At 45.6% G+C, this 26,347-nt stretch overlaps 2 protein-coding genes across 2 annotated transcripts in view; one reads left to right on the forward strand and one right to left on the reverse strand.

Moving 5' to 3' along the window:
* Positions 1-26,347, reverse strand: part of DNAH7 (dynein axonemal heavy chain 7) — a 194,031-nt gene that overhangs the window by 9,162 nt on the left and 158,522 nt on the right. The window contains exons 53-59 of the mRNA XM_084806680.1: positions 23,672-23,866; positions 20,907-20,999; positions 10,800-10,976; positions 7,201-7,362; positions 5,178-5,378; positions 2,586-2,747; positions 1,177-1,362 (exon numbers count right to left, since the gene is read on the reverse strand). Coding sequence (XP_084662806.1) covers positions 1,177-1,362; positions 2,586-2,747; positions 5,178-5,378; positions 7,201-7,362; positions 10,800-10,976; positions 20,907-20,999; positions 23,672-23,866 — 1,176 coding nt within the window. The remainder of the gene's footprint in view (positions 1-1,176; positions 1,363-2,585; positions 2,748-5,177; positions 5,379-7,200; positions 7,363-10,799; positions 10,977-20,906; positions 21,000-23,671; positions 23,867-26,347) is intronic.
* LOC146358644 (baculoviral IAP repeat-containing protein 5.1-like) lies at positions 13,824-18,846 on the forward strand. Its single transcript, XM_084816431.1, has 4 exons — positions 13,824-13,961; positions 15,683-15,792; positions 17,513-17,633; positions 18,676-18,846. The coding sequence occupies exons 1-4, from the start codon at positions 13,824-13,826 to the stop codon at positions 18,844-18,846; spliced, it is 540 nt and encodes a 179-aa protein (XP_084672557.1).

The following is a 26,347-nucleotide window of genomic DNA, read 5'->3' on the forward strand; positions in this document are numbered from 1 at the left end:
GCAAAGACTGTGTGTCTGTGTGTGGCCATGTACCCACAGAGCATCCTAGTGTGCTCTGTGCCAGGAGGTGTATTTCACACCTTATGTCAGCTTTCTCCAAGCTGGTGCCTTCCAGATGTTCTGAACCACAATTCCCACCACCTCCAACAATTGGCCATGCTGGCTTGGCTGATGGGAGTTGTAGCCCAAAACATTTGGAAGGCACCGAATGCTTCAGGAAGTCTGCCCTATGAGATCGCAGTCAGTGAGGGCCAGGCCACCTAGTATCAGTGATGAATGGCAGCCTTACCCCTCTGCCTCACTCCCAAGTGCTGTGTTTTTCTCTTTCCCCAGAGCAAAGGTCAGGGCAATTATTCATGTAGAGGAGGGAACCTGATCAGGGATATCTTTGGGGTGGGGGCTAGGTCTGTTCCCCACCCTTTAGTGACCACAGCCATTCGGTGTCAACCCCACTTCTACCTGCACAGCCCCATCCCGGGCTCTGTACCCAGATCACACCAGATGGTAGAAACTGGCTTTTAAAATATCCATTGGTGGCTACACAGGTGCTAACTTTTTTTTTACTCCAGAAAATGTAGAAGATGAAATTTCCTTGTTCCTAAGGAACTTCATCCATGTCATTGCATCCCTGCTGTGTTTTCAAGCTTGCGCAACACTAGGAAAGAGAATCGCGGCACTCTCCCGGCTTTCTTATATGTAAGATGTCACAAAAACACGGAGTTCTCCTTTTAGCCCTTGCCCAATTTCCGTTCCATTTCAATGGGGCTTGAGCAGAAGAACTTCCTGCTGTAGTGCCAGCTCCAGGTTTTGGAGGGCCCTTGGGCAAGACACCTCCATGGGCCCCTCCCTCGGTAGGTCTACCTTCTCACAACCATCGCCACCAGCTGCTATTGCTTCTCATCCTCTTCCTCATGATTGCTACCACTGACTTGCTTGACAGGTGGCCATCCATGGGCAAAGAGGCAGTGGCATCTGCTGCTCCTTCTCACTGGTCCAGAGTGAGAGGCAAGTGAATAAACAGGTCGCAGTGGCAAAGAGGTGGAGGAGCAACTCCAGCAGGATCTTGCCAGTGGGCCCCTCCTGGGGTGGGGGCCTCTGGCAGGTGTCCAACCATGTCTACCCTTGACGTCAGCCCTGTCCTGCTGGATTGTGCCCGGCCTATGTTAAGATGCTTACCTCTCCTTCAGGAGGAGCATAATAAAGGCCACTGGCATCGAACTTGTAGTCCAGATCCATAACAATGACTGGATTGTAGAACTTGTTCAAAATGCTGCGCAGCGTGCGCCGGTCCCAGTCATCGGTCACCCTGCCTCCGTAATTACATTCGCCAGTCATATAGCGGATAGCATCGAACGGCAGCTCCTGAAACATACAGAACATGCACCGCTGTGAATTCTTTGTGCTCTCGCAACATGGGAAAGCTAGTAAATCCATGTTTGCCTAGAAAGGTTTGCAGAAATTTGGGCTCAATAAATTATGTTTTTTTAAAAAATCATACAGGCCCTTATCCAGCTTTGCTCATAGACAAAAGCCAATATCGAGGGCTCAGTGACAATGTCCCCCCGGCCTCACACCTTGCAGCCCAAGGCCATTAAAGAGGGGAGGACATTTTGGCTTTGGGGGGTGGGGGACACACACATTTTGCAAAACACACTAACACTACTCCAAGCTTTTTGTGGCTGCTGGCCACCATCTTTACATCTGCAAAACATGCCCAGAATGACACTGTGTCACATTGCCCCAAGAACCATGATATGGGGCAATTAATGCATATAAATCTAATGCAAAGAACCTCAGGCCCAGGGGCCTTTTGGGGTTCCCCAAACGGCCACACACCCTTCCTTCTCCAACAACCACTACTGGAATGTAGCCTTCAAGAGCAGCCCTCTGTCTGAAAAAAGGTTCAACACTCCTCCTACAAACAAATATAGCATAATGCCAGAGGCATTACTGGGATTTAAACATGGCAGCTTGTAGCAGCGAGAGCTGGGGACAGCACCAATGAGTTTATTCCCCCATCCTCAAAATTTCCCCAACTCCAAAGACAAACGATGAAGGAGAGTTTCACCCCACCTTTTTTTTGTTGAGACCAACCCGACTCCTAAATGCAGGCTGAACATTTGGGTTTCCAAAGGTTCAGCACACCACCAATCTGTAGATATTAGATTTTTACCTCACCGTTTCTCCATGGTCCTCCCACTTTTATTCTCACAAAAACCATGTGAGGCAGGTTAGATTGAGAGACAGTGACTAGCCCAGGATCATCCCATAAGACAGCCAGGCTGTGGATTATGGGAGTTGTAGTCTAGTCTGGAGAGTGGCAAGTTGGGGGAGGCTGTCATACATTTGTGAATCCAGGTCTCCCTGGTCTAATGCCCAATGCTCGAACCACTGGCTCTCAGTAGCATCCAAGTAGTGGTTGTAGTAGCCCCCCTAAGAAGATGTATTCTTCCCCTTTCCAGCCCAGTGGGGGGGCCCAGATGGAGGTGATTCTTTAATATTAAAGAGGCATCTTTTAGCAGAACTCCAGCCTCCTGTGCAGAGGACACAACAGGGTAAAACCCATTTCGTGATCTGTGTGTTACCTCATATTGATTCAGAAACATGTTCAACTGCTGCACGCTGATCCGCAGGTCGGTCTCATTGAACTCATAAGGAATATTCCAGCCCAGTGGTCCGAATTTGCGCCGCTCTTGGACCAGCGCATGAAAGAAACAGAGGCCATACAGTAGCTTCTTGAATTCAGCCTTTGAAAAGGAAAAAAAAAGAAAAGGAAAATAACATCCCACGCACAAACGCCTTTCGTCTTCCTCACACATCTCAGTTGTACCACTATGGTAACTTCTGTGATGGTTTATTACCCCTACACTTCTCACTTCCTCCATGGAGCTCAGAGCAGCTAACCTCTGGTCCTGGCTAGCCATTGCCCTCAAGGAACAGACCTGCTTTGCTTGAGTAAAACTGCATCATGTTCCTTCAGAGCATTCTTTGAGGCTCAAGCTACATGTGATGGTAGCAGCTCCATTCTTGAAACTTGGATGCGCCCCATCACATATAACCTGGGTGGGTGGATAGAAGAGTTTCAGTGTGTAGAGCAAACTTTGCATACAGGTGGCAAGAGCTGAACCAACCCCTCACTCACCCCTTTCTTCTTCATAGCCTCTTGCCCACATGCCTTTCTCCCATCCGGGCTCACTCTCAGTGCTGGAGCCCAGCTGGGGGAAAAGTGATGTATGGAGAGAAGCTCCGGGGAAGTAAGCCATGGTGGTGGTGGGTGTTAGCACAGCCCACTGGCATGCTTCTCTAGCTCTAAAAATCAGGCACCAACCCCCTTGCTTTATACAGAATTAGAGAGGTGAAGGCCCAGAAAAAAAAACTCTGGAAGATGTAGAAACCCCCACTTTTTCCCAAAGAACAAAAATAAAAAGGGGGCTGGGGGGAAGCAGTTCCCCCCCCCCTCTAGGATTTTTTCCTTTTTTTCCCCTGGCCATCCAGTCACATAGGAACATCATTTTCAGTGTCTGTGCTACACCTTTCTAGCCTCGCATCGAATTGGCATCATCCATGATATTTCAGTTATCTGTAACCCCATGAGACATTAAATCTTCCAACGAGCTCAAGCTCCCTACCTTACATTGGCACTGTGCAGATTCGACACTTTCCAGCACTTGAAACCTGATATGAGAACCGACACGCTCCTAGAGCTTAAACGTCACATGGGAATCTACACATATCCGTTTTGAATTATGAAATGTAGATTCTTATGCAGGCGTCAGAATCTAAATCGTGTTTAAAGGCTCCTATAGTGTTTAAAGGCTGCTTGCGATTCTTGATTGCTTAGACTTGAATAGCGCACTGTTGCCACTAAAGTATGCCCAGAGGATGCTAGCCTCCTAATGCGCACCCCCACCCTCAGATACTCTGATACATCAGAGCAGATCTTTGTACATTCTAGAGATGCCAATGGACTTGTGGGGGACGGGGGGTTGACAGAAAACTTACTTCAAAAGGAGAGAAGAGTCTTGCAGCCAGCCCCCAAACCTCCTCTCCCACTTGGATCAAAATGCAAGTGCTTGAAGAAGTTCCAGCTCCTCACCCCTCCCACAACTCCACTGCACCCGTCCCAATGCACACTCTCCCCCTTCCGTTGTCGCTAGCAGCAGTACAGGAACAGCAACAGCAGCGGTGACAAAGGAGGTAAAAAGCACCATCAGGGTTCAAGGGTGAAGCTGGAGGGGGTGACGCTGCCCTGTAGACTCCTCCCACTTAGGCTGGAGCTTCTGACGTGACCTTTGCCATGCAGAAAAGGAGTTGCACTGCAGTAGCTCCTACGCTGTGAAAGTCTCATCAGAAACATACTCTGAAATCATTCATATTTGGCCAGTCGTTCTTCCTGTGCAGCCACTGCCGTGACAAATGTCCCTAAAAGTTGAAACCCAACTGTCTCCTCTCTTGTCTCCCGTTTCTTCCCACTCCCTGCTAAAAAACAAATGTTCTCTGGGTTTCAAATGTTGGTTCTTTCTTTCGATTTCAGAAGTTTTAGGGATATCTTTTTTTTTTAATTGCCAGGCAAGCAGAAACGCATCATCTCAGTTTAAGCACAACAATCTCCGGTTCTTAATTACGACACCTATCATGGAAATTATCTTGGGTCAAGCGCATTCACTCTCGGAAACCTAATTATGAAAACAGCAGGTGGCTCTCCCCAGTTAGAGCCGTTATTCTAAAGAAGGTGTTTATGAGTGCCATCCATCAACCCGCACGGCCATTTTAGCTCTCCCAGTTCTATGAAGCTAGCATTTTAATGCTTTCGATTAAAGGCTTGATTCTCCGCAGGGCAGGGCTCAGCTATTCTTCTGAAACGGGAATTTCTCCCCTGCCTTGCAGATTTGTGTTTGGAAACGACTTCCTCCAGACTTTCTAAATGGGAAGCTCTATTATTAATGGCACACCAACCAAAGCTTGGCGGAGAAGGAATGGAGCTTGGCGGTAAAATAAAAATAAAATTTTAATAAAATCCGCTAGTACTACATCCCAGGAGCCGGCAATCAACGCAGGCTTCCGTGCAAAGAAGAAGGGCTATTTCGTTTGGCAGGTTTTAAACCAGCAAACTCATTATCAAATCACCAGGGTCTGCTTTAGGAAGGCGGAAACAAGGCTAAGAATGGAGTACTAACAGGCCGTTTGCAGCTGTTAAAGAACTCCGGGTCGGAGATGGGGTCCATCAGATACGAACGGATTACGTTTGCCCGTAAACCTTTCGGGGGCTCATTGGTCATCTTCACTCCATTCTGGAGCACAGAAACAGGAAAATTGGGAGACGGGTAGCTCGTGAGCCACAAGCGGAAATCGGGATGCGTCGTGTCTGGATTTAGCTCCTAGAGGAGGAGAAGAAAATTCCATGTAAGCCCAGGCACTGCTAGCTGAAGTTACATGGCAACCTTTTTTTTTTTTTGCTAAGGCCAGCGTAACATTCAATTGTGCCAATGCCCTCAGAATGTTTTTCAGAAATAACTGTGAAACTTCATGACAGAATTATCTATATTTGTCCAAACGTATTTTGATTTCAATACATTTGGAATCTTTTCTCGGAACTAATGATTCTCCAGGCTTTGTCTGTGGTGGCAGACACAGCTGCTCTGAAGCGTATGCGGAACTCCCCAGCCTGAAGCGGCTGCCCTGTTTATGCCAATAAAGAGAGTGAACTAGTATATATGTTCATTTGCAGACATGGATCAATTGCCTCCACTGAAAAGTACAAACACAGACTTGCATGTGTGCGCGCACCTCTATAACTGAATGCTCAAGAGCGGCACCAAAATATTCAGGCATTTCTGAGCAACGCACTATTCAAAATCATTCCATCTTCACAAAGTTGTTGAAATGTGATTTAGAAACAGATTGATAATGGTGAAAACATACTTCCAGGATGGTACAGTCCAATTTGGTATTGGAGAGAAATGCATCTTGCAGCCTGATCCTGAATTTAAGTCCCACTGAGTTCAAAGGGACTTAGTTCCTGATTTTGTTTGCCCAGAATTGCAGCCTCAAGGTAACTTTTATCAAATTTATGAAAAGCTTATGCAAGAGTAATTTTCAGAGATCTGGTTAACTCCAAAACAGACACAATGAGTAAGCATTATTATCTGTTCAGCATTTTTTTCTCCATTTGCTCTTATAATTTCACCCCACTCTTCAAAGGGTGCATCCTGACAGAAATTTCCTGTGTTCCCAATTTAGTGCCTGCTTCCCGACAGTAGCTCTGAAAAGGAAGGGGTAGGGGAAATGTTTCATGAAAAAAGTACGAGCCAGTGTGATGATTTGGCAGTACTCTCACTGTTCCTTTGATAATTTTGCTGAGGCACTGCACTGATCCAGTCAGATCAGCATGTCGGTTAGCACAGCCTCCATCTGTGCTGATCCCAAGACGTTTCACTTGCAAGAGTTTTCATCTGAAAGCAGCCGCAGTGCAAAAAAAGAAGTGTGAGAAGCAGCAGGTGGGTGGGGGAATATGGTGTCATGTGGGACTGTGCTCCTGCCATGTAGGATTCCAAATCCTCGAGACTGCCAAGCCACATACTTGCCTAGCACATCAATACGATCAGGTCTGTTGAATAATTGCTTCCAAAAGCCACAGAAAACCTAGGTGTGCATGAACCTTTATCTCAAGAGGAATGTATCCATGTCTGTCTCAACCATATCACGTCCCTCATCTCCCTCTTCTGTTTCTCTCTGCTCTGCGCAAACTCATGTGCTAACAAGCCTGTTCCCTGCATTTTGTCTTGCTGTCCTCCATCCATCGATCCACCCATCCATCATGCCAGTTCCCAGTCCTCCTTTGCACCACTCTCAAAACTCATTTGTCACTCCAAAGATCTCTTGGACCACCATGTCATGTCCCGCTTGGACATGACAAGCTGGAAATGACATGGACATGTAGCATGTCCTGCTACAAGTTATCTTCTTCCAAGTTATCTTCTTCCAAGGGGATAACTTGTAGCATGTCCTGCTACAAGTTATCCCCCTCCCTTATTACTGTCTTCATCAGCTCTGCTCCCTTCACCTTTGTCCAGTCTTATTTATGAACGTACCCCGCTGGGTACAACCTGTATTAGTTCTGCATCATGCGCAACACCTAGCATCCTATTTGCACTGAAAAGAAAACACCACTGGTTGTAACGTTACTCTGACAGCATTTACCTCGCAGACTTTCTCCAGTGTTGGCATCCATGATGTCGCTAGGTGACAGTTCTGCAGAACCACCCAGCTGCCATCTTTCACCGCCTTCTCGATCATGCGCATGGCGATGGGGCCTTGACCTTGGCCCAGTGACAAGGAGCTCAGTTTTGACGTGCCAAAGCCCTGCATGGACACACACACACACACAAATCAATGGAGTGAAAACAACAACAAATACTGCTGAAGGTCACAGTAACACAACAAATGCCTGGTTACAGCCAGTGGCGACAATTCTGCAGTTACTGAAGAAAGACTTGTTGAATTAAGTTATGTTAACTTGTCAAGAAAAGCTCTCCACATTAAGCAAATGCAGTCAGCAAATATCACATGAAAGGTTCTCTCATTTCCATTGTTTTATGGAGTTGCGATGGTTGCCTTCCTTATCAAACCCTCAGCCTCCGTTTTTTCCATGTGGGGTACAGCGCTGCTCTGTTGAAAATAATGCACCTCTCGACAACAAGGCCAGTTTCACTTATGGGTAGATTAATAGCGTATTCTGATGAATGTTTGCATGGAAGAAAGTCTTAGTATATTCAGTGGGTTACTCCGTAATGTGTTTAAAATTACAGCATAAATATCCAATCCTATACCCATTTACCTGGGAGTGAGCTCCATTGCACTCAACGGCACTTACTTCTGAACAGACGTATAGAGGATTGCACTGTAATTTGTGCATGTGCAAGGGTGTTTTTTTAAAGGCCCTCACCGTTAATTAGTACTAGTAATTTATTTTGATAATATCCCACCTTTTAGTTTTTAAAACGGGTGGAGAACCAAAATTGGGAGGGGTTTGGGTGACCCCACCCAACCCTTTACAGACTGTATGATGTCAGGTGAGCACAAGCCTCCCTGGGCTGGATGCAAAGCCTCCGTGAGCCAGATCAAGCCCATGGGCCAGAGGTTGTGCACCCCTGCTTTAAAAGATCCTCAAGGTCAATGCCTGCTCCAGGTTTTGAGTGACCCTTGGGCAAGTTACCCTCAGTATTTCCAAATGTGCCTACCTCCTCTGTGCCACCGTTACTGCTGCCCATTCAATTGCCCTCTCCCTTTTGGCACAATTGCCTAGAGAGAGAACACAAGGGAAATGGAGGATGCTGCTCCATCTCGTCACTTTTGCCATTGTTTACATGCTCAGAGAGGACAGGTGAACGGGCAGTGACAGCCAAGAGAAGGAGCAACAGATCCAGGAGATTCTGGGGGTTGACGGTGGACCCCCTGCAGGGAAATGGTCTTCAGCCAGTGCCCAATGATGCCTACCCATGATGCCAGCCCTGCTGTAAGTAACAGTCTACTTACAATGATAAACATTTACTGGGGGTGGGGGGGAGAGCACAAAATAAAGATCCAGCACATCATGTTCACTCAGCATACTTGAGTATATTTCAAGCCTTGTGCATGTGCAGCAAAAGTGAATGCTAGGAAAACTCCAGCTGACTTTTACTGTGGCTGGTTTGAACTCGTGCCTGCACGGTGGATGGCTGCTGAAAATATTAAACAATAAGCCCAAAGCCACAAGGTCTTGACAGGAGCAAGAAACACTGTTATCGTGCCTGAGGACTTTTGAAAAGGGGAGCAGTGGTGTCCAGGTGGTGATGGTGGCTCTTACACTTTGGACTTTCAACCTTCCCTGTTGTTGTAGACATGCAGTGCCACCATCATTATTAGCAAAAACTAGGGCCTAATCCACATAACAATGCTTCTGCTGCTGCTTCTTTACGTGATCACAGATGCACAAGAAGCTCTGCGCTTGCAGCTGGGCCAGGTAGTCCACATGGAGGCACCATTTCTGTGAAATTCCCATGAAAAAGGGTGGCTGTTCCCATGCAGCAAGCCACCTGCACGCTCCTCCTCACTGTTCAAATTAAGCAACTTTCTCCTTGCCAATGCAGATATACCCCCCTCTTTTCTTTTCTTTTAGGTAGCCCAGGGAGAATTGCACATTTTGTGTGGCAAACCCAGGACCCCAAGATTCTTCTCCAGAAAACAACACCAAGATAAGAGCAGCAACGTGGAACAAGTCTGATCCACAAAGCAGCATGAAGCAATCCAGAGTGGAACACCGCCCCACAAGGAACTGCATGTGCAAACCTGAAAAACGGTTTTCAGTGATCATCAACACCCCCACAGCAAATCCGTTTAGAAAACAAGGAGCTGGGCGTGCTATCCCGCAGGATGTGCTATACCCATGATTATAAAGCGCCAAGTGACCCAGTAGTGCCTGTGTGGGTGAGACTGAACAGCAAATCTTAAGATTGTTAGTGAGCCTAGATAGAAAAATGATTGCAGACAAAACCAGTCCAATTTGGGGATAAGCAAGTGATCATGTTATTACTGCCCTCTCTGTTCTTGGCCTGAATTTGTACCCAACCTTATAAAGTGCCTTTTATCTGGAAGATAAAATTGATAACTGTGCTGGATCTTAAGCCCATGGTTTCACGAGTCATAATCCTATGTGTGGGATCCAGGGTAATGAAGTCTTTCCCAACAGGATTCCAGAAATTCGTTCCAGATGCAGAGCTCCAGTGCAATCATGGGGCCTCTTCATTCACAACAATGGAGGAAGGAGACCCCTGGCTTTGTACACATGCTCCCACCACTGAACTGCATGGAGAAGCCTGCAGCTATAGGACTCCGTGAGTGCATTTTCAAGCAGCAATTGAGAGAAATGGCTGTTCAGAAATCACAGGGCAGTATCCAGTGCTGGCAATCTGCCAGTCCTTATCAGACAGCGTTAGTGGGAATGATGTCTAGCGCAACAGGAAACTCTGGAAACTAGGTAAACCAGTGTTTCCAGAATGGGGCAGTCAGCAGAGCTCCCCTCTACAATCTCCGCGGACCTGTCCCATTCCAGAAATACTAGTTTGGGTTAGTTTCCAGTTACTGAAGCAGGTGCTAACTTCCTGTTGCACTAGTGGTCATTCCCACTAGTCCAACAACACCACTGCATAGTGCCCTTCTCTGTCTGTCTGTCTGTCTGTCTGTCTATCTGAATTTATAGCCTGACATTCACCTTACAGTCCCAGGGTAGAGTACATACATATTGATAAAACAATATAAAACAACTGAAAACCACCATCAAAAGCTCAATTCACATCATAACCCAAAACACTAATTCAGTACACAGCCTCACTACAAGGAGTCTCATATCATTCCATCCACTTCCACAGGCAGTAGGTATCAGTTCAAACAGTAATACTTATTGCAGAGGTATGCAACCTGGCGGCCTCCAGATATTTTGGACTACAGTTCCCTGCAGCCACAGCCAGTATGACTAATAGTCGGGGCTAATGGGGCTGTAGTCAAAAACATCTGGAGGGCACTGGGTTGCCTACCCCTGATTTATTGGGTTTCATGTATGTAAACTAGCACTACAAGATCAAGCCTAATGCATTTGTTCCAGATGTCCCCAGCAATCCATTTTTTTCCCAGATGTCCCCATCAGATGTCACTTGCTCATGAGTCATCCCAACAAACAAGTGATTCAGCAGAACTGGTGGCTCCGGCTTTGAAGTCTCATGCCCCCAAGAAGCTTAATGTCATTGTAACGGCCATCAACACACCTGGTCATCAGCAAACTTGAGAAGAGCCGCCATAGGATCTGCACCAGGAGACAGCACGAAGATCAGCGGGGCACAGCAATGGCTATCTCCAAATGCTTTGGACAAGTCAAAAGGAGGCGGTTCAATAAACATACGCCCCAAATTGTCAATGATAAACTCCTGCACCATTGGAATAATCTAGAAAACCAAGAATGAGAAAGGGAATAAGGGAATTTCCCCTTAAAAATCATGATTTTTTGCACTATACATTTTAATATGAGGGGCAAAGAAGCTAACATATCACTTGTTTCTAACAGACTCACCAACACAGCTCTTTGATTATTCACAGCCAATCATTTACTACAACTACACTTTAGCCACATGTATAAATGAATAGATACACAAATGCTGCCTTGTATCCTTTAGTTCTTCTTTGAAAAATTAAAATAAAGGAAGTGAATACTGCACACTGGGAAAGGAAGAAACGGCAAAGTAGAAAGGGATTCACCATTAAACACTGCTATGTAAACTTCCAAAGCATTGAACATGACCATTATGTTAAGACTTGATGTCATTCTTTTTTATTACTGCTCAACAGCCTAATCCAGGAGCAGGCAGAAGGCAGATCTCCGTATATTTTGGACTTCAACTCCCAGAAGCCCCTGCCACCATGGCCAATGCAGTCAGAGATGCTGGGAGCAAGTCCAAACATCTGGAGATCTACTTTCTGCCACCCCTGACCTAATCCAGCCTTCCCCAACTTGGTGCCCCCCCAATGGGTCAGGACTGCAACTCCCATAATTCCCAGATTTACGGGAGTTGCAGTCCCAACCTATCTGAAGGGCACCAGGTTGGGGACGGATGTTCTAGTCTCCATGCATTGCGCTGCTCCAGATACTCTGGCCATTGGGCTGGCTGAAGGCAAGGAAGTACAATAGCACAGGGTGTAGCAATTCCTTGCTTTTCCAACAGTACTTTGCTCCAACTTTAACCTTACATAGGAAGCTGCCTCATTCTAGGTCAAGCTATTTGTCCATCTAGCCCAGTACTGTCTACCCTGACTGGCAGCAGCCCATCATGATCTTAAGCAGAAAGGCCTGTCCTATTGTCCTTCAGCCGAACAAGGTCCCCAGAGCAGCTTACCCAGATCAATAATTTGACAATCCCTGCTTTCAGGCTTACAATCTAAAAGACACAGCACAAAAAGAAAAGGGATTGGGAGGGAAGAGGGGAAAAGAGACAAACTCAGGCACTAGCTGTTGAAGTTCAGCAGGTGGCAATCATTTCACATCACTGCATCTCCATGCCAAAGCTCCACCTGTTGATTTCTGTCAGGCAGCTGTTAAAGGGAACTTTGTCCTATAAATAATCATATAAATCCTTAGCATTTATGTAACTTGCGCTCACAGCGCTTCACATACCTTATCTCAAAACTCCTGACAATAGCCCTCAGAAACAGACCTGCAATATGATCCCCATACTGTAGATAGGCCTCCTAGTGAGTTTCTGGCTACAGTATGATTTGAGCCAGTGACCACTATACAAGCTCAAGAAAAAGCTTGTGACCCTGGCATGGATGTGATGACATAACAACTCTGTGTTAATAAGACAATCAGAATCCCAGACTGATGGAGATGAGTATGGAAGAGATGCTTAGGCAGGTGTAGCTTGACATGAAGGAGTGAGAGAAGCAGCACCTGATGAATTCCCTTCTGTACACAACAGTGAAAGGGACAGCAGCCTCTTCTGCATCTGGTAACCTCAGAGCTCTTTACTCAGTATGAGAGCATATACATACCCACGGGCCACTATGGTAGACTAGCATAATCCTTACTACATTCATTAAGGCTGTAATTCACACTTATCTGGGGAAAAGTCCCACTGAACGCAATGGAGCTTACTTCTGAGTAGACATACATAAGATTGCACTGTAAGAATCCTGTGCACATTGTCTGGGTGGGAATAAGCCCCACTGAGCTCAGTGGACCTTATTTCTGAGTTTTGAAGTGCATCAATCAGGTTGCAAAGAGACCTTGAAAGTAATTGAACTGAATTTGGTTGCAGTACTTGTCAGTAAATAGTTTCAGGATGGTAGTCAACAAAGGTGACTAAATTAAGCCTCAGCACAAAACACCTTGGCATGCCCTGTTAACATCAAGGATGTATGTGTGTGTCTGCCATATTCAGCATGCTTACTATAAAGTAAATCCTATCAAACTCAGTGACGCTTACTTCCAAGTAAACACATTTAAAGTCAGCTGCAAATGTGTTTAGGTCTATGGCTTGGCCTGATACCTTAGGGCTGTAATCTCACAAACACTTGCTTAAGAGTAAGCCCCACGGAACAAAGCATGATTTCCTTCTGAGTAAGCATGTGTAGGGATGGGCAACTTGCGGCCCTCCAGATATTTGGCCTACAACTGCCATCATGCCTCACCAATGACCTTGCTGGCTAGGGCTGATGGGAGTTGTAGGTTAAAATGTCTGGAGGGCCACAAGTTGCCTATCCCTGATAGACATGGGCTACTGGAGTTTTTCTCGGTGGGACCACAGTGAAGTCAACTGGCCATTCTGATGAATACCCAAAAGTCAATGTGAATAATATAATGATGAAATAACTGCCAATAGTATGATGATGACAGTGTAGTGTATCATCCCCCAGCCTGAGGCCCTCCAGATGGTTTGGACTGCAACTCCCATTGACCCCAGCCCCAATGCTTGTGGATGATGGGAGTTGTGGTCCAGAACATCTGGAGGGCACCAGGGTGGGGAAGGCTGTGACTGAACTATGCATTTTTGCACAATATTGTTGTCAAAACATTTATTTGAACAGAAGAACAAAGCAAAGGGTTTGGGAAAGGGGTTGCCTTAGCTCTCCTCCCAGTTGAAGACAGTTTAACAAAAAAAGGTTAAGTTGCTGTTGACAGGTGAGATCAATAAAGTCAGTTAATGAAATGAGTTAAATATAAAGAAGCAAGCCATGGATGATCATGAGACTGGGGGGAAAGGGTGTTGAGAAGGAAGGCCATAGAATTGGCTTCTTCAATGGAGGCTTTCCTAAGAGAGATCAACTCAACCTCCAAGAACTTGTTTGAATTTAGGGACATGCATGAGTATGAGAATCGTTTGAAAACCTTCACACAGTGGCCTTTTAAGGAGAAGTGCAAATGCACACCTGAAAATGTAAGTCTAGAAAGCTGCCCTGATAAATCTTGAAAAAATGAGGAACTAGCTGGTGGACTATGCATGTTTATTCAAAAACTCTGTGTGTGTGTGTGTGTGTGTGTGTGTGTGTGTGGTGGGGGGGGGGCTTATTCTAAGGGTGCAACTCTGTGCATGTTTAGACAGAAAAAGGCCTACAGCTTGCAACATTCACCAGCTATACTGGGGAATGATTGGAGGTGCCAGACTTTTTTCTGTCTGAACATGTATAGGGTTGCACCCTAAGTGTGCATAAAGTTCTAGCTTACATAATGTTTTAGACTATTCTTAAAAAGGGTGTGTTTCTGAAGACCACTACTTAAAATGTACTGAATTTACAAAGGGTAAATGTTATTCTCAAAACCTTGTTTTCCTCCTCTTTTTTTTTTTTAGAAGTATTCCTGCAGGGGAAAGATACAAAAGCTTGGCAATATGCCTTTCTCCCTCCCCCTGCCCCAAACCTTGAGGCTTTATTTCCTAGCTACTTAGAAATCTTGTAGGTTCTAGAACCATGCCAGGTTGAGTTGCTACCTCTTCTGACAAGGTCCCTGTACTTCTAAGAACTGCACAATGGGTAGACTTTGTAGGGGAAGTTCTTACCTACTGCTGGACCTCTAAACTGAGGTAAGCTTTTAATGGCCCTGGAATGCTCTTAGGCAGGAAGTGGTAATTCTAATTTCCTACTTGGAACAGAGGGTTTCTGGATGAAGTCCAACTACCTGCCAGCAGAACCAACACTGTTGGTGGAACTGATTCCCCCTCCTCCCTGCAACCCTCCTTATGCCCCAAAACCTGCTACAGAGGATTGGGGGACTCTCCAGAGCAGATCTGGGAGATGGAGGGGAAAGAGAAATCCTGTTGCATAAGCAGAAGTCTGAAGCTGCATATTGCCTTCTAAATTTAAGACGGGTTTACTTCCATATTGCTTTTTAAGTCTGCTCTCCTGTTATTGTTATTGTTCCCCTTTCCTTCACTGAGGCTTTCAAAGCAATGCTGGCTGTAATTAAGATAAGCTTTGCAAAAACTGAAAATGCAAGGTTAAAGAAATACAACTCTCTTGCAAGCTAAGTAAAATAAATCTTGCCAAGAGCTGTTATCAGTGGTGGGCAACTTGGGGCCCTTCAGATGTTTTGGCCTACAACTCCCATCAGCTGTAGCCAGCATAACCAATAGTGAGGGATCATGGGAGTTGCAGGCGAAAACGTCTAGAGGGACACAAATTGCCCATTCCTGTGCTAGATGGAAGCAAAGCTCCTTACAAGACTTTACTTCAGCTTACAAGTTAAGGTAAACATTCAAAGATGTAATTTGATTGCTCAGATGGATCTTGGATCCTGTCAGCAAGACAAGCTTCTGTGACTGAGCTAAGCTAGAGGTAGCTAGATCAGAATTTATAAGCAGAGCTTAATTCTAATGCAAGATGGCTGCTGAGCCTTAACAAGATAAAGCACCTAATTTTCTTTTGTGTATGATTTGCAGAAATGGAAACTTTCCCTAAGTTTGTGGGTTTACCTTTCAGCATGGGGAAGCAAATGTTAAAGAACTGTAAGAGCTGTCTGAGTCTATAGGGTGGTGCATTCAAGTAAATGGGTCAAATAGCCCAACGTACTGGGAAAGATCTGAATGGCAGGGATTATCCCATGCAGCACAGTAGATCCATTCTGCCTATGTCTTCAAGGTGTGGTTATCCCCTTACCATGCAGATGGCCAGTGCTGGCTTTATCCATTGTCCAAATGTGGCTGAACCTGATGTGGCAAAGTGTTTCTTTTGCTTGATAGAGTTGGAGGGCTGGGAGCCAGACCATGATCCCTGGTAAGTATGGTCTGACACTTGCACAACTGAAAACTGACTCTTGAAATATTAAGCTAAATATATCTGTACAAGACTTGCTTTACTTTGAACTTGGTTTAGCCTACATCTTCGCCATCAGACTACAAGTTAGATGAGTTAGGAAGACATTGATCTAAACTGGTTATAGATCTTAAAATGAAAGCATGCATGGCAAGGGGGGATACCTTGTTGCAAGTCAGAAGGAAGGAGAATAGACATAACAGGACTGGCCTTCCAGATGTTGACTCCAACTCCCATCAGCCCCAGCCAGAAAGGCCAATCCTCAGATGAGTGGAGTCAGACTCCAGCTGGAGAGGTGGAAATGCAAGGAATCTTTCCTACCAACTGGTGTAATAATCTACTTCCTTGAGTGGTGAGGAGTTCTGGGATAGCATTGCTGAAGGCTGGTTTCCTTTAGACTGCCACAAGTCTCCAGTGAGGTCTCTTCGAATCTGCAATATTTGCTTTTATTTACAAATACGCAAGTATAGCATAAGAGGCAACAAGGAGCAGACCCCTCTACAAAGTAGCAGATCTACTACCCCACATCAAACCCCCCCCCCACACTCATAAAGGTGCCTTCAGCCAACAATGTGTTCCCACCCACCAGGTCCCTGTGCATACTTTCATTTTAAGATCTATAACCAATTTAGATCAATGCCTTCCTGACAAATATAAGTACCTTCAACCACTACTCAGCTCTCTGAGTCCCAAGCTGTCATTCTTCTCTTATACCTTGCATCACACCTGCTCCTTGGCTTCAGGTGGTGGGTCACCTTCTCCAGGCTTTGATAGGTATCTGCCAACTAATATAGATGGGGACCATATCTTGGTGGTAGAGCACAGGTTCAGTCTGTGGCATTTCCACAAAGGGATGGCAAAGACACCTGTCTGAAACCCTGGAGAGCTGCTGCCTGGCAGTGTAGACAATACTGAGAGGGACAAATCAATGGTCTGACTCCTTAAGGCAGGAGTGGCCAACACACAGCCCATAACTCACATACAACCCCCCACCCCCCGGAATCAAGGGGGATGGGTTTTTTAAAAAAATGGCATCTGTAGCAGCTACACAGCACCAGAAGGATCCAAACTAGCTTGCAAACAAGCTAATTGTGATTGTTTTGGCCCTCCATTGCTGCTACAGATGCCTTAGTAGTAGTAGTAGTAGTAGTAATAGTATCATCGGTGCCCATGGATGGGGTGTGGCCTGGGGGTCTGAGGGAGAGCAAAATGGTCCCCAGACCCCCTGCAGTTGCCCATCCCTGGTATAAGGCAATTTCCTATTGTACTTATGAATATCACAACTTTAGCTCCCGTTGAGGAAACCTCAACCAGCCATCCTGGAATGCTAACCAGTAGTTTCCCTAACAAAGGAATTCGCTAACCACCACAAGATTTCCCTATTGCTTATTTAGGCTTCTGGCTTATGCCAGAAGAGACTGTATAATAAACTTTTACATGAGGGGTGAGCAACTTGGGATGGGATGAGATTTTTGGCCTACATAAAACTAGCATAGCCATTGGCGAGGGATGATGGAAGTTGTAGGCCAAAGCATCTGGAGGCCACAAGTTGCCCACGCCATACCCATTGAGAACTCTGACACTTGAAACTGTAACTATGTATCAGAAAGCACCTTCTCTCTTCCCTAGTACTCCCAAAGGGCTCATCCTGCATCTAATTAGTGACCTGTTCCCACTGCAGGTTGGAACACTCTAAGCGCAGCAAGGACTCTTGTGGATTTTTGTCCCTCTCGAAGAGTTTTGATGACCTGACGGTGGAGGAATACTATGAACTAGACATGGAGAGGGTCAGGATTTTCCTTGTAAGTAACAGAACTGATCTCTGTGGGGTTTGGCTTAAATGAAAGTGATCTGAAGCTGGTGCTGACACTCCCAACCCAATTCACTGCCTAATTTGGAGATGGAGAATGTTCTGTTTTTTTCAGATGGGGAGGACAAGCTTGGCAGAATTTTCAGATGTGAGGGGTGGTTCTCTATCTTTAGAAATGTTGTTCTGCTGTATGTGAGTACTGGAGGTGGGAGATGGCAGCTGTCAATAACAACTCTGCTTCCTAATGGAATTAAAACCACTAATCTCCCACACCCCAGATCAAAACCACTAATCTCCCCCACCCCCAGATTATATAGAATACTGCCCCCTGCTGAAATCTGTAGAGCCCTTTCTCCCACCCCCGAGCTGAAAATCACACCAAAATGAATTCTGGCTTGGCTCTAGTTTGAGTAAATCTTGACATTTTATATATGCATATAATTGTGATTAAACTAGGTGGGAAAGGATTAAGGGAAAAATCCTGCCACTTGAGATGGTGCAAAGGCCTAGAGGATCTATCTCTTTGAGTGCGATACAATGAAGTGGTGTTAATGATGGAAACACTTGAAATGTAATTGACCTCAGGAGACGTAGGGTCATACCACCCAAAGTAATAGTAAAATAATGGGGCTCCTAATATATGCCAGGCTTTATAAATATGCTTATTGTTTTTCTAAAGCGGTCAACATATCAGACTGGGGTGCTGTTGGGTGGATGGGGAAATCTTTCATCAAGAAGTAGCATTGCTTTGGGCTTTCTGTTTCCCATGCTCCACTGTATTACCCCAAAGCACAGCTGCCACATCTTTCCTCCAGTCCTTGGGATGTGTAAGCTGTCCCTGTATGTGCATATTGTTCTGGGAGATCATGTGAAAGTTCTGTTTCTGATGTGATAGAAGCACGGAGGACAGGAAGCATAAGGCACTTGTACTTCCAATCCCCCCTGCCAGACCTTATAACGTCCACTGCAGCTGTTCATGATGCTTAAGCTTTTAATATTTACAACTAAATGAAATTCTTCACTTGATTCTTAAGTGCAAAACTGGCTGGAGTGTAATAAATGCCTTTGAAAAAGAAGTGGCCGTAACTAGGAAACGTCTTGTGGATCATTTTGTGAATAAGTACCAGTACATGGTAGAATCGATCAAGCTGCCCCAGACGCTCCTGCCTGCTGCAGAAGAGAACGGTGTGCTAACCACCAAATAGAAGAGAATGGGCCAAAAATGGACACAACGAGAGGCTGTTCTCCTGACAAACACAGTAACGGAAGCGTTGGCGTACAACGACCTTAACATGATCAAAGGCATGAGATGTAATACCTGCTTAAGTCAGCAATTTGGTATGGAAGGAAAACTTGGGCTATCTGTTTATACTCCTGATGCTAGAATTGTATTGTGTGTAATGCTTGTTCTGCATGAAATCAGAAAGGGAACAGAGGAGAAAACAACCTTGACTTAATGGAAGGAATCCATTGAACCAAAATGTTCGGGGCGGGGGGGTAGAAGGATGGAATTTTTAAATAAAGAGTTTTGGATAGAACTAAGGGAACCTTCTTTTAAATGGACACCGAAGTTGATCAATTCTACACTGACACATAAGTACAGTCATAACTACACCTGATTCAGTACTAATTGTGCAATACATAGTCTCAATATAATGGACTATCACCTTCAGCAAGGATGACTCTGCCTGCCCACTCCTTTCCATTTAACAGCGTGCCACTGTTCTTATTCCATGGAGGGATATGATAGAATGCAGTGAAATCGCTACACTCCTTATGAATTGTGCATCACTTTTTTTTGTCTTGTAACTGTAGCAGGAATTCCTACAGAGCTGAGGGCAACGAAGACTTAACTATGCTTTTGTGGCTGAAACATAATATGTGGGCACCAATGCTATATATTTAGATTATTTTAAGTAAAATTGACAGGCTTCCCCTTTTCACTTCTGCAGTCTAGCTACAGTTTCTCTTGTTTTCTTTTTAGGGTTTTTCAAGATTAACTAACTGCATGCTGTATTAAAAAAAAGAACCATATCGGCAAAACAGTTCCAACCCAGTGAAAATCAAGGTAGAGACACTAGTAAAATCAAAATCAACTACTCAGGTAATGCTATACAATAAGAGTATCTTTTTGAAATTATAAATCAGCTTAAAGGTGGGCATGGGAAACCAATGGAAACAAAACACTGAAGAAGTTTGGCTTTAACTCTGCTATAGTTTTAAAAGAAAAAGTGAGGTGAAACTGACAAACAACTTGACGTTGATATTGCCTGGAAACCATAGCAGGTCTTGCTATAGTGGATTCCAGGAACACCATAGCAGATGGATGGTATTTCAAGATATGCAATGATGGAGGGGCAACCAGATAATGGAGGGGGAAGGGACTGTAGCAGATTGGGTTACAATCCTCATCTCAGCTGAGATGATAATGCAGGAACAGGCAACCCATAGCCCTCTGCCATTCTTAATGTGGCCTGCAAGCCACAGGAAGTCTCACCCACCCCTCTTCTGGCACTTTGATGGGCAGCACCAGGACAGCAATCCTAATTGAGGTCACTAGGGCAGGGGAAGATGCTTTAGCCTCCCTCTCCTTCAGTGACCGTGATGCAGATGGGATAGCTGTTTCCCTGCTGCTAACAGTGGCAGGGAAACAGCAGCCCCACTTCAGATTGCAGGGGAAGAAGTTTTAGCCTCTTTGAGCAATCTGATCCCCTGTGTGCGTGGGGGGGGTGGGGCACTACCACATGCGGCCCTTGCGGCTGAAAGGACTGCCCACCCTTGCAATAAAGCCAAGTCAACTTGCACCGAAGCTGGGCTGTACTGCTCATACAACGGAACCTCCAGAAAATGGCTGAGGTTAAACATCTGCATTGCTGGAAATGATTATCTCACTCACTATATACTTAATTTGTATTGCAGCTGCATACTACAGGTTTGCTGGGTGGTTCACAAAACAAATATAGCCATTAATATACAACTAAAACGTTACAGGATAACAATAGAGAAAAAGGCACAGGCAGAAGTATTAATTTTTTTCATAATACAAATAAAAGTAAATTGAAGTAAAGTGTTAGCACAGATGACTGTACACACACCACATGCCGTGATGCCTCTATCCTACCCACCTTCAAATCAGACTGTCTTCAGCACAGATCTGGGGAAAAGGCCAGCTACCCATTTAAGGGAGACGCATTAGACAGCATTTAATCTGGAAAGCTTCTGATGACTCAGTGTATCTGAGGGCCCTACAGCAGACCGCACTTACTTTGTCAGGTCTTAGGCAGCGAATGATGAGCATCCTCTGGAAACCTTCCACTTTCTCTTGCCACTCCTCAGGAAATACCTCATGATGGGGTTCCTGCAAACAAGCACATACGTAAGTTTGCTCAGCTTCATCAAATTGTGTGGGTGCATTACAAGACGTCCACTCATTATCCCACCATTTCCGCCCACCTATGCCGTGTTTTCCGCAAACAGAAAAATGTGTTTTTCCAAATATGCGCAAATGGAGCGCCATGACCTCCCTGTGTATTTTTCCCCAAGCACAAATGAACCATTGTGTGTTGGCGGCTGTGAGCAGTTGTTTTGGGTTGTTGGGGATGTGGTCATGATGGCAAAGGCAGTGATGACGGGCTGTGGGGCATGTCGCCTTCCCAGGCCAGCCCCACTTCGGGGCTTTGCCATTTTCGGTCTGCAGCGTTCTGAACAAAGCAGCACAGCAGCAGAGTGGCAGGTCGGCAGAGTAGTGTGCCAGCCTTTCGACTTGCCAGGAGGCCCCCTGCTGTGCATTCCCAGTGAGTAAATGGCTGAGTAAACAGCGGAGATTGTCAAAAACACTGAACGGGGAGGCGGGGCGCCAGGGAGATCGGGGGGGGGGGGGGCTGTCTGCATGTCATTCCCCATCCACCAGTAATCTGGAAGGGGAGGGAACGGCGCAGGAACCAGGGAGGAGCAGCCACTCCACCCCAAGCATGTGTATTGCTTTTTTTGCGGAAAGGTGGCGATGCCTCTGAGTGGCATCACCACCTCTGAGAGAAGGAAAGAAACGAAAAATAACATGATGGGGACAGCCATCTAATGAGAACGACCCAATCCTGCAATGATACTGGATGGGGAAAGAACCGGCATTGATGTGGAATTCTCCGCCTGTGTGGTGGAGCCCAAAGATACTTAGCCCTTCCTGCCATCCTGTTCCCCATACCAAATAGCCCCCTCCCTACAATATTGCAAGGGTGTTTAAGAAGGAAAAATGTGTATTTGGAAACCTGCAGTGGGTGGGGGGAGGATTAAGCACTTCCTCCTCTATTCTTTCTTTACACATGAGTTTCTCTGGTTTGCATGTAATGTGTAGACACTGAAAAAGCCTGAACAACTTAAAGTAAGCATGCAGCAAAAAATATGTAGGTTAAATATTTGCCACTTACATGCTTTGTTTAACTAGTGAGATAACCAATGGGTAATCAAAGGGGCATAATTCCTCTCCCCTATTCCAAGCATATTCTATGGAAGACAAACAAGCCAGTCTCTACGCTAAAGAATAAATGAATGCAAATCAGGTATCACAAATGCAATATTCAAAAACTAGTAGGAGGATGCTTCAGCATCCTCTGATATTCTCTCATTGCCCTTAAAGTGGCCATTCTGGAGCAAATAAATTTCAAAGGGTCTTTGAAACTATAAACCGCTGAATTACAATTCATAATTAGATTTAATTATATCTCCTGTAGCTTGAATTAGAATAAAAGTATGTGTGTGTTTTTATCACACTAAATGTGCTAATTGGCTTACTCAGTGCCAGGATATTCCAATAGCTAACACTTTTTGAATATAAAGAAGCCTAAAAGTCCAAGATGTTTTGTACAGGAAGACTTGTTCAAAGACAGTGAGGAACAAAACCAAAAGAATGAGAGCAACAGCACTGGTCTTCTGGGAGCAATTATAATACATCTTCCCTTCTGATATTACTGGGTTGTCAAATGCTGGCTTACATGGACAGCTCATTTCAGGAACCAGTAGAAGATGCTGCTGAAGTCCAACAAATATCCCAGAGGGCAGTATCCAATGCTGCTGCTGCACTTCCACTAATTCTGTTGCACCCACAGGACCCACGGCTAGCACAATGGGAGTTAGCGCTTCCTAAAACAACCTGAGATGTAAGTGGAAACACTCGTTTCCAGATAAGGACAGATCAGTGGAATTCTCTTCTGCGTGCTCTGCTGTCCTGCCTCATTCTGGAACCAAGCATTTCTGCTTGTTTCCAGTTGCTTTAAGAACCAGTAGCTCCTCGTGGCAATAGCAGAGAGTCCCATTGGTGTGTGGGCTATATTTTCATTTGACAGAATATTCATTATTCTGTAGTTATTCAATAATAATAATGAGACAACTAAAATATGTAAAATTGTACATGCTTGGGCTTTTGACAGTGAAGCGGAGATGAACGTTTATTCATCTAGAACTGATAGTTGGTAGTTACTAGGAAGCAAATTTCAGCTAAACATTAGGAGAAACTTCCTAACAATGAGAACTGTTCAGCAGTGAAAGAGATTGCCTCCGGAGATGGTGGGTTCTTCCTTCACTGGAGGTATTTAACCAGAGACTGGATGTCCATCTGTCAAGGATGCTATAGCTGCATCCTGCATTGCAGAGCTTGCATTGAGCAGAGGGTTGGACTAGATGATCTCTGAAGTCCCTTCCACCCTATTATCCTATGATTCTGCTTTGATTTATTTATTAAATTTATTAATCGCCCATCTGCTGGTCACCCATCCACTCTGGGCAATGTACAAAGTATATAATAAAACAGCTCAAAACAATAAAATTCTACAATAAAAACATATTTCTAAAAATACCCTAACCCACCCCAAATGCCTGCCTGAATAACCACGTTTTTAATGCGTGGCGGAAGCTGATTAAAGAGTGGGCATGGCGGAGTTCCCTAGGGAGGGAATTCCACAGAGTGGGGGCTACCACAGAGAAGGACCCCTCTTTGGTCAGCTAGCAAAAAGGGATGAATAAGGATTGGCAACATACCAGACTATCATAAACTGACTTCCACCCTTCTTTCAAGTGGATGAACCCCTTCCGAATGCTTTTGAAGGCTGGCAAATCATCAAGGCGGCAGAATTCATCCCATGATTTTGGAGGAAGCCAGGGGCAGGGATTAGAATAGGGATTGTCCAGACCTATACCTCCCGTTAGCAAAAACTTCCACTGGTCCTCGTTTATCTGCAATGCAAACAAAATAAAATATGCCAGCATAAGAATGTTGGAACATGAAGATACAAGTTTCCAAAATGACAGTGACCCTCTGTAATTAGAGCCAAGCACAGGGCTGGGATCCATGCTGTTGCACATCTGCCAAGATCCACACTCTGGTGGGGGGCCCATTGCTGACCCCCACAGCCCTCTGAGCCGCCGCCTCTCTCTGTTGCTGCCCTTCCCCTACCCTCGGAAGCCATGCAGACAATGATTAGAGCGGGGAGGAGCCTCCACTTGCCTTGACCCAGAGGGAGAAGGCAAGCAGGGATGACAGCAGCAGTGGTGCATCTGTGACAAGGTAGGTCCATTCGGGGGGGGGGGGGCTCCACGAAGTGCATCTTGCCCAACTCCACCCACCCACCCACCCCCGCAAATCTGGAGAGGACACCAGCCAAGTCACATGGCTGTCACTGGCACTGATCAGTTTTCTACATGCCCCTGCGATGGCTCCAAAGACGGGGCACCTACCATAAATTAGTGTTCTTGAAGAAGGCAGGAGGGCAGTCGGTATCCTTTGGGATATCCCCTCCCACAAGCTGGGAGGCAGGGCTACCTCCTGTTTGACTCCTCCTTGGGAGGGTGGGGGGCTTCCTGCCACTTCCTGGTGCATGGAAGGATGACCAGATTGCCCTGTAACAACCCCACTCACAGGTGTGTGTAGAAGAGCAGTCTGGGCCACATTCTGTGTGTGTTATCTCAACAAGTCATATGGTGGTCTCAGCTCGTGCGTGGCACCAGTGCACATGCAAAGGCAGCTACCACACCAGAGAAAATGTACCACCCCTCATGCCACCCACACTCTATCAACACAAGCAGCTCTACTTCTTGGTAGGACCCTATAGCAGGGGCGGGCAGGAAGGGTTCAAGCTTACAGGACCTACTTTTTCTTTTCCTAGAAACCCAAGATCCACCAACTGGAGCCATGTGCAAAATACTGACTCAGAAAGAGGGGTGGATATACACCCGGTTTGTTAACCACGGATTGTTTGTGAGCATGCCAGAATGAGCGAGCTGTTTAGGAGCTAAACAACCCAGAGTATCAGGGTTTGCATGTCACAAAACAACCCAGGAATGAGGTGTTCCTGGGTTATTAATTGAAAGAGGAAGTGGTGAGTGGCTGGGAGGCAGTGAGCTCCCTCACTCCTGCCGCCCCTGCCAATTCTTGGGAATTGCCCGTGATGTGCGAATCAGGTTTTAGAAGTAAGGAATAGGGCACCTCTGAGTGCATCCCAGCCCAAGAATATGTTTCCAGTACCAGAAATGAGCTCACAGTCCTTTCGTGCAAAAATCCATTCGTGGTTTTTTTCAGCAGCTTAATGGGGGTGAGGGAGCTGGGAATTGTTGCTATACTTAAACATTTATGAGTCAGAAATCCTTGGTGATCTATTGCAAATCGCCAAGACATTTACCAGCCAGTCCCAATCTACCTTTTGCCCTATATCATAGGCCAGATTATCTTGTAACAGGTAAGTGTTGATGAACATTGTAGCTCTCAACACCAAAAAAGTCCTGTGTACTCTCTCTCTCTCTTTCTCTCATACACACACCATATTATCTCTTATATTAATGTGGTGAACTTTTGTTTTCTCCTCCCTTACACAGACTTCTACTGCAGCAGAGGAAGCTCCTCTTCCTGTTTACATAATATTCTGATTCCTGAGCAGCAAGAAGAGGAAAGGCATGCTGGCTGCCTAGCACCCAGAAAGTGCTTCTCCTTCAACACAGGAATGAGCAAGGCAAGTGTATCTGTAAGCTTCCAGGGGTCCCAAACCAGGGGCCTGCCTTCACAAGCAATTTACTGCAAAATTAGAGCAGTCTGAATTCCTTTGCAAGAGATGGTGTTGTCACCAATCTGCTGCCAACCAGCCGCTTCCCTCTTGAAAAGCCGCATTTTCTAGAACTCTTTTTACTCTGACGTTTTTTACTGAAAGCAGCTCCCTGGTGGTTTTACGACAGGGTGCCATGTCCCCTCCTCATTAAATCCTGTGCATGCCTCTGTGACCAGGCAGTGATGTGGTCAAGGTGGTGGGATGCCCTATTCCCTCTTGTTTCCCCAATGGAAGTAGTTTTTCCCATTGAGAAAATCCCCAGGAGCACAGCAGCAACCCCTCACATTACTGCAGTAGTGGGGACACTCATTCACCTTAGGTAGCCTGCTTTTAGCCTTTAACATATCCCCACCCCTATCTGTGCATGTTTACTCAGAAGTAAAAAATAAATCTCAGTCTCCTGCAGTGAAAGGGTTAGATACTAACTTTAGTAACTCGCCCTAAAGCGCTCTTCTCCAATGCTTTCTTAAATCGCTATTGCGATGTTGTGCTTCTCTGATGTTCTGTAGTTTCGTTTCTCTGTTATGTAAAGTCCCTTTTCTACTTTATCACAGTAATGATCTTTCTGGTTATGGGAGCTCCTCTTTGTGAGTTGGGAGAAGTAGAAAGGGGGAGTTGG

Source organism: Heloderma suspectum, chromosome 1 (genome assembly GCF_057233095.1).
Source record: "Heloderma suspectum isolate Gila_16-S chromosome 1, 16-S_ref, whole genome shotgun sequence".
Classification (NCBI taxonomy): Eukaryota; Metazoa; Chordata; class Lepidosauria; order Squamata; family Helodermatidae; genus Heloderma; species Heloderma suspectum.

Bases quoted from the DNA above. Each gene is read 5' to 3' on its own strand.
- LOC146358644 (XM_084816431.1), top strand. From the start codon at position 13,824: ATGGAGGCTTTCCTAAGAGAGATCAACTCAACCTCCAAGAACTTGTTT. The intron at 13,962-15,682 runs GTAAGTCTAGAA...CTTACCATGCAG, and splicing joins GCAAATGCACACCTGAAAAT to ATGGCCAGTGCTGGCTTTAT. The intron at 15,793-17,512 runs GTAAGTATGGTC...TTCCCACTGCAG, and splicing joins GAGCCAGACCATGATCCCTG to GTTGGAACACTCTAAGCGCA.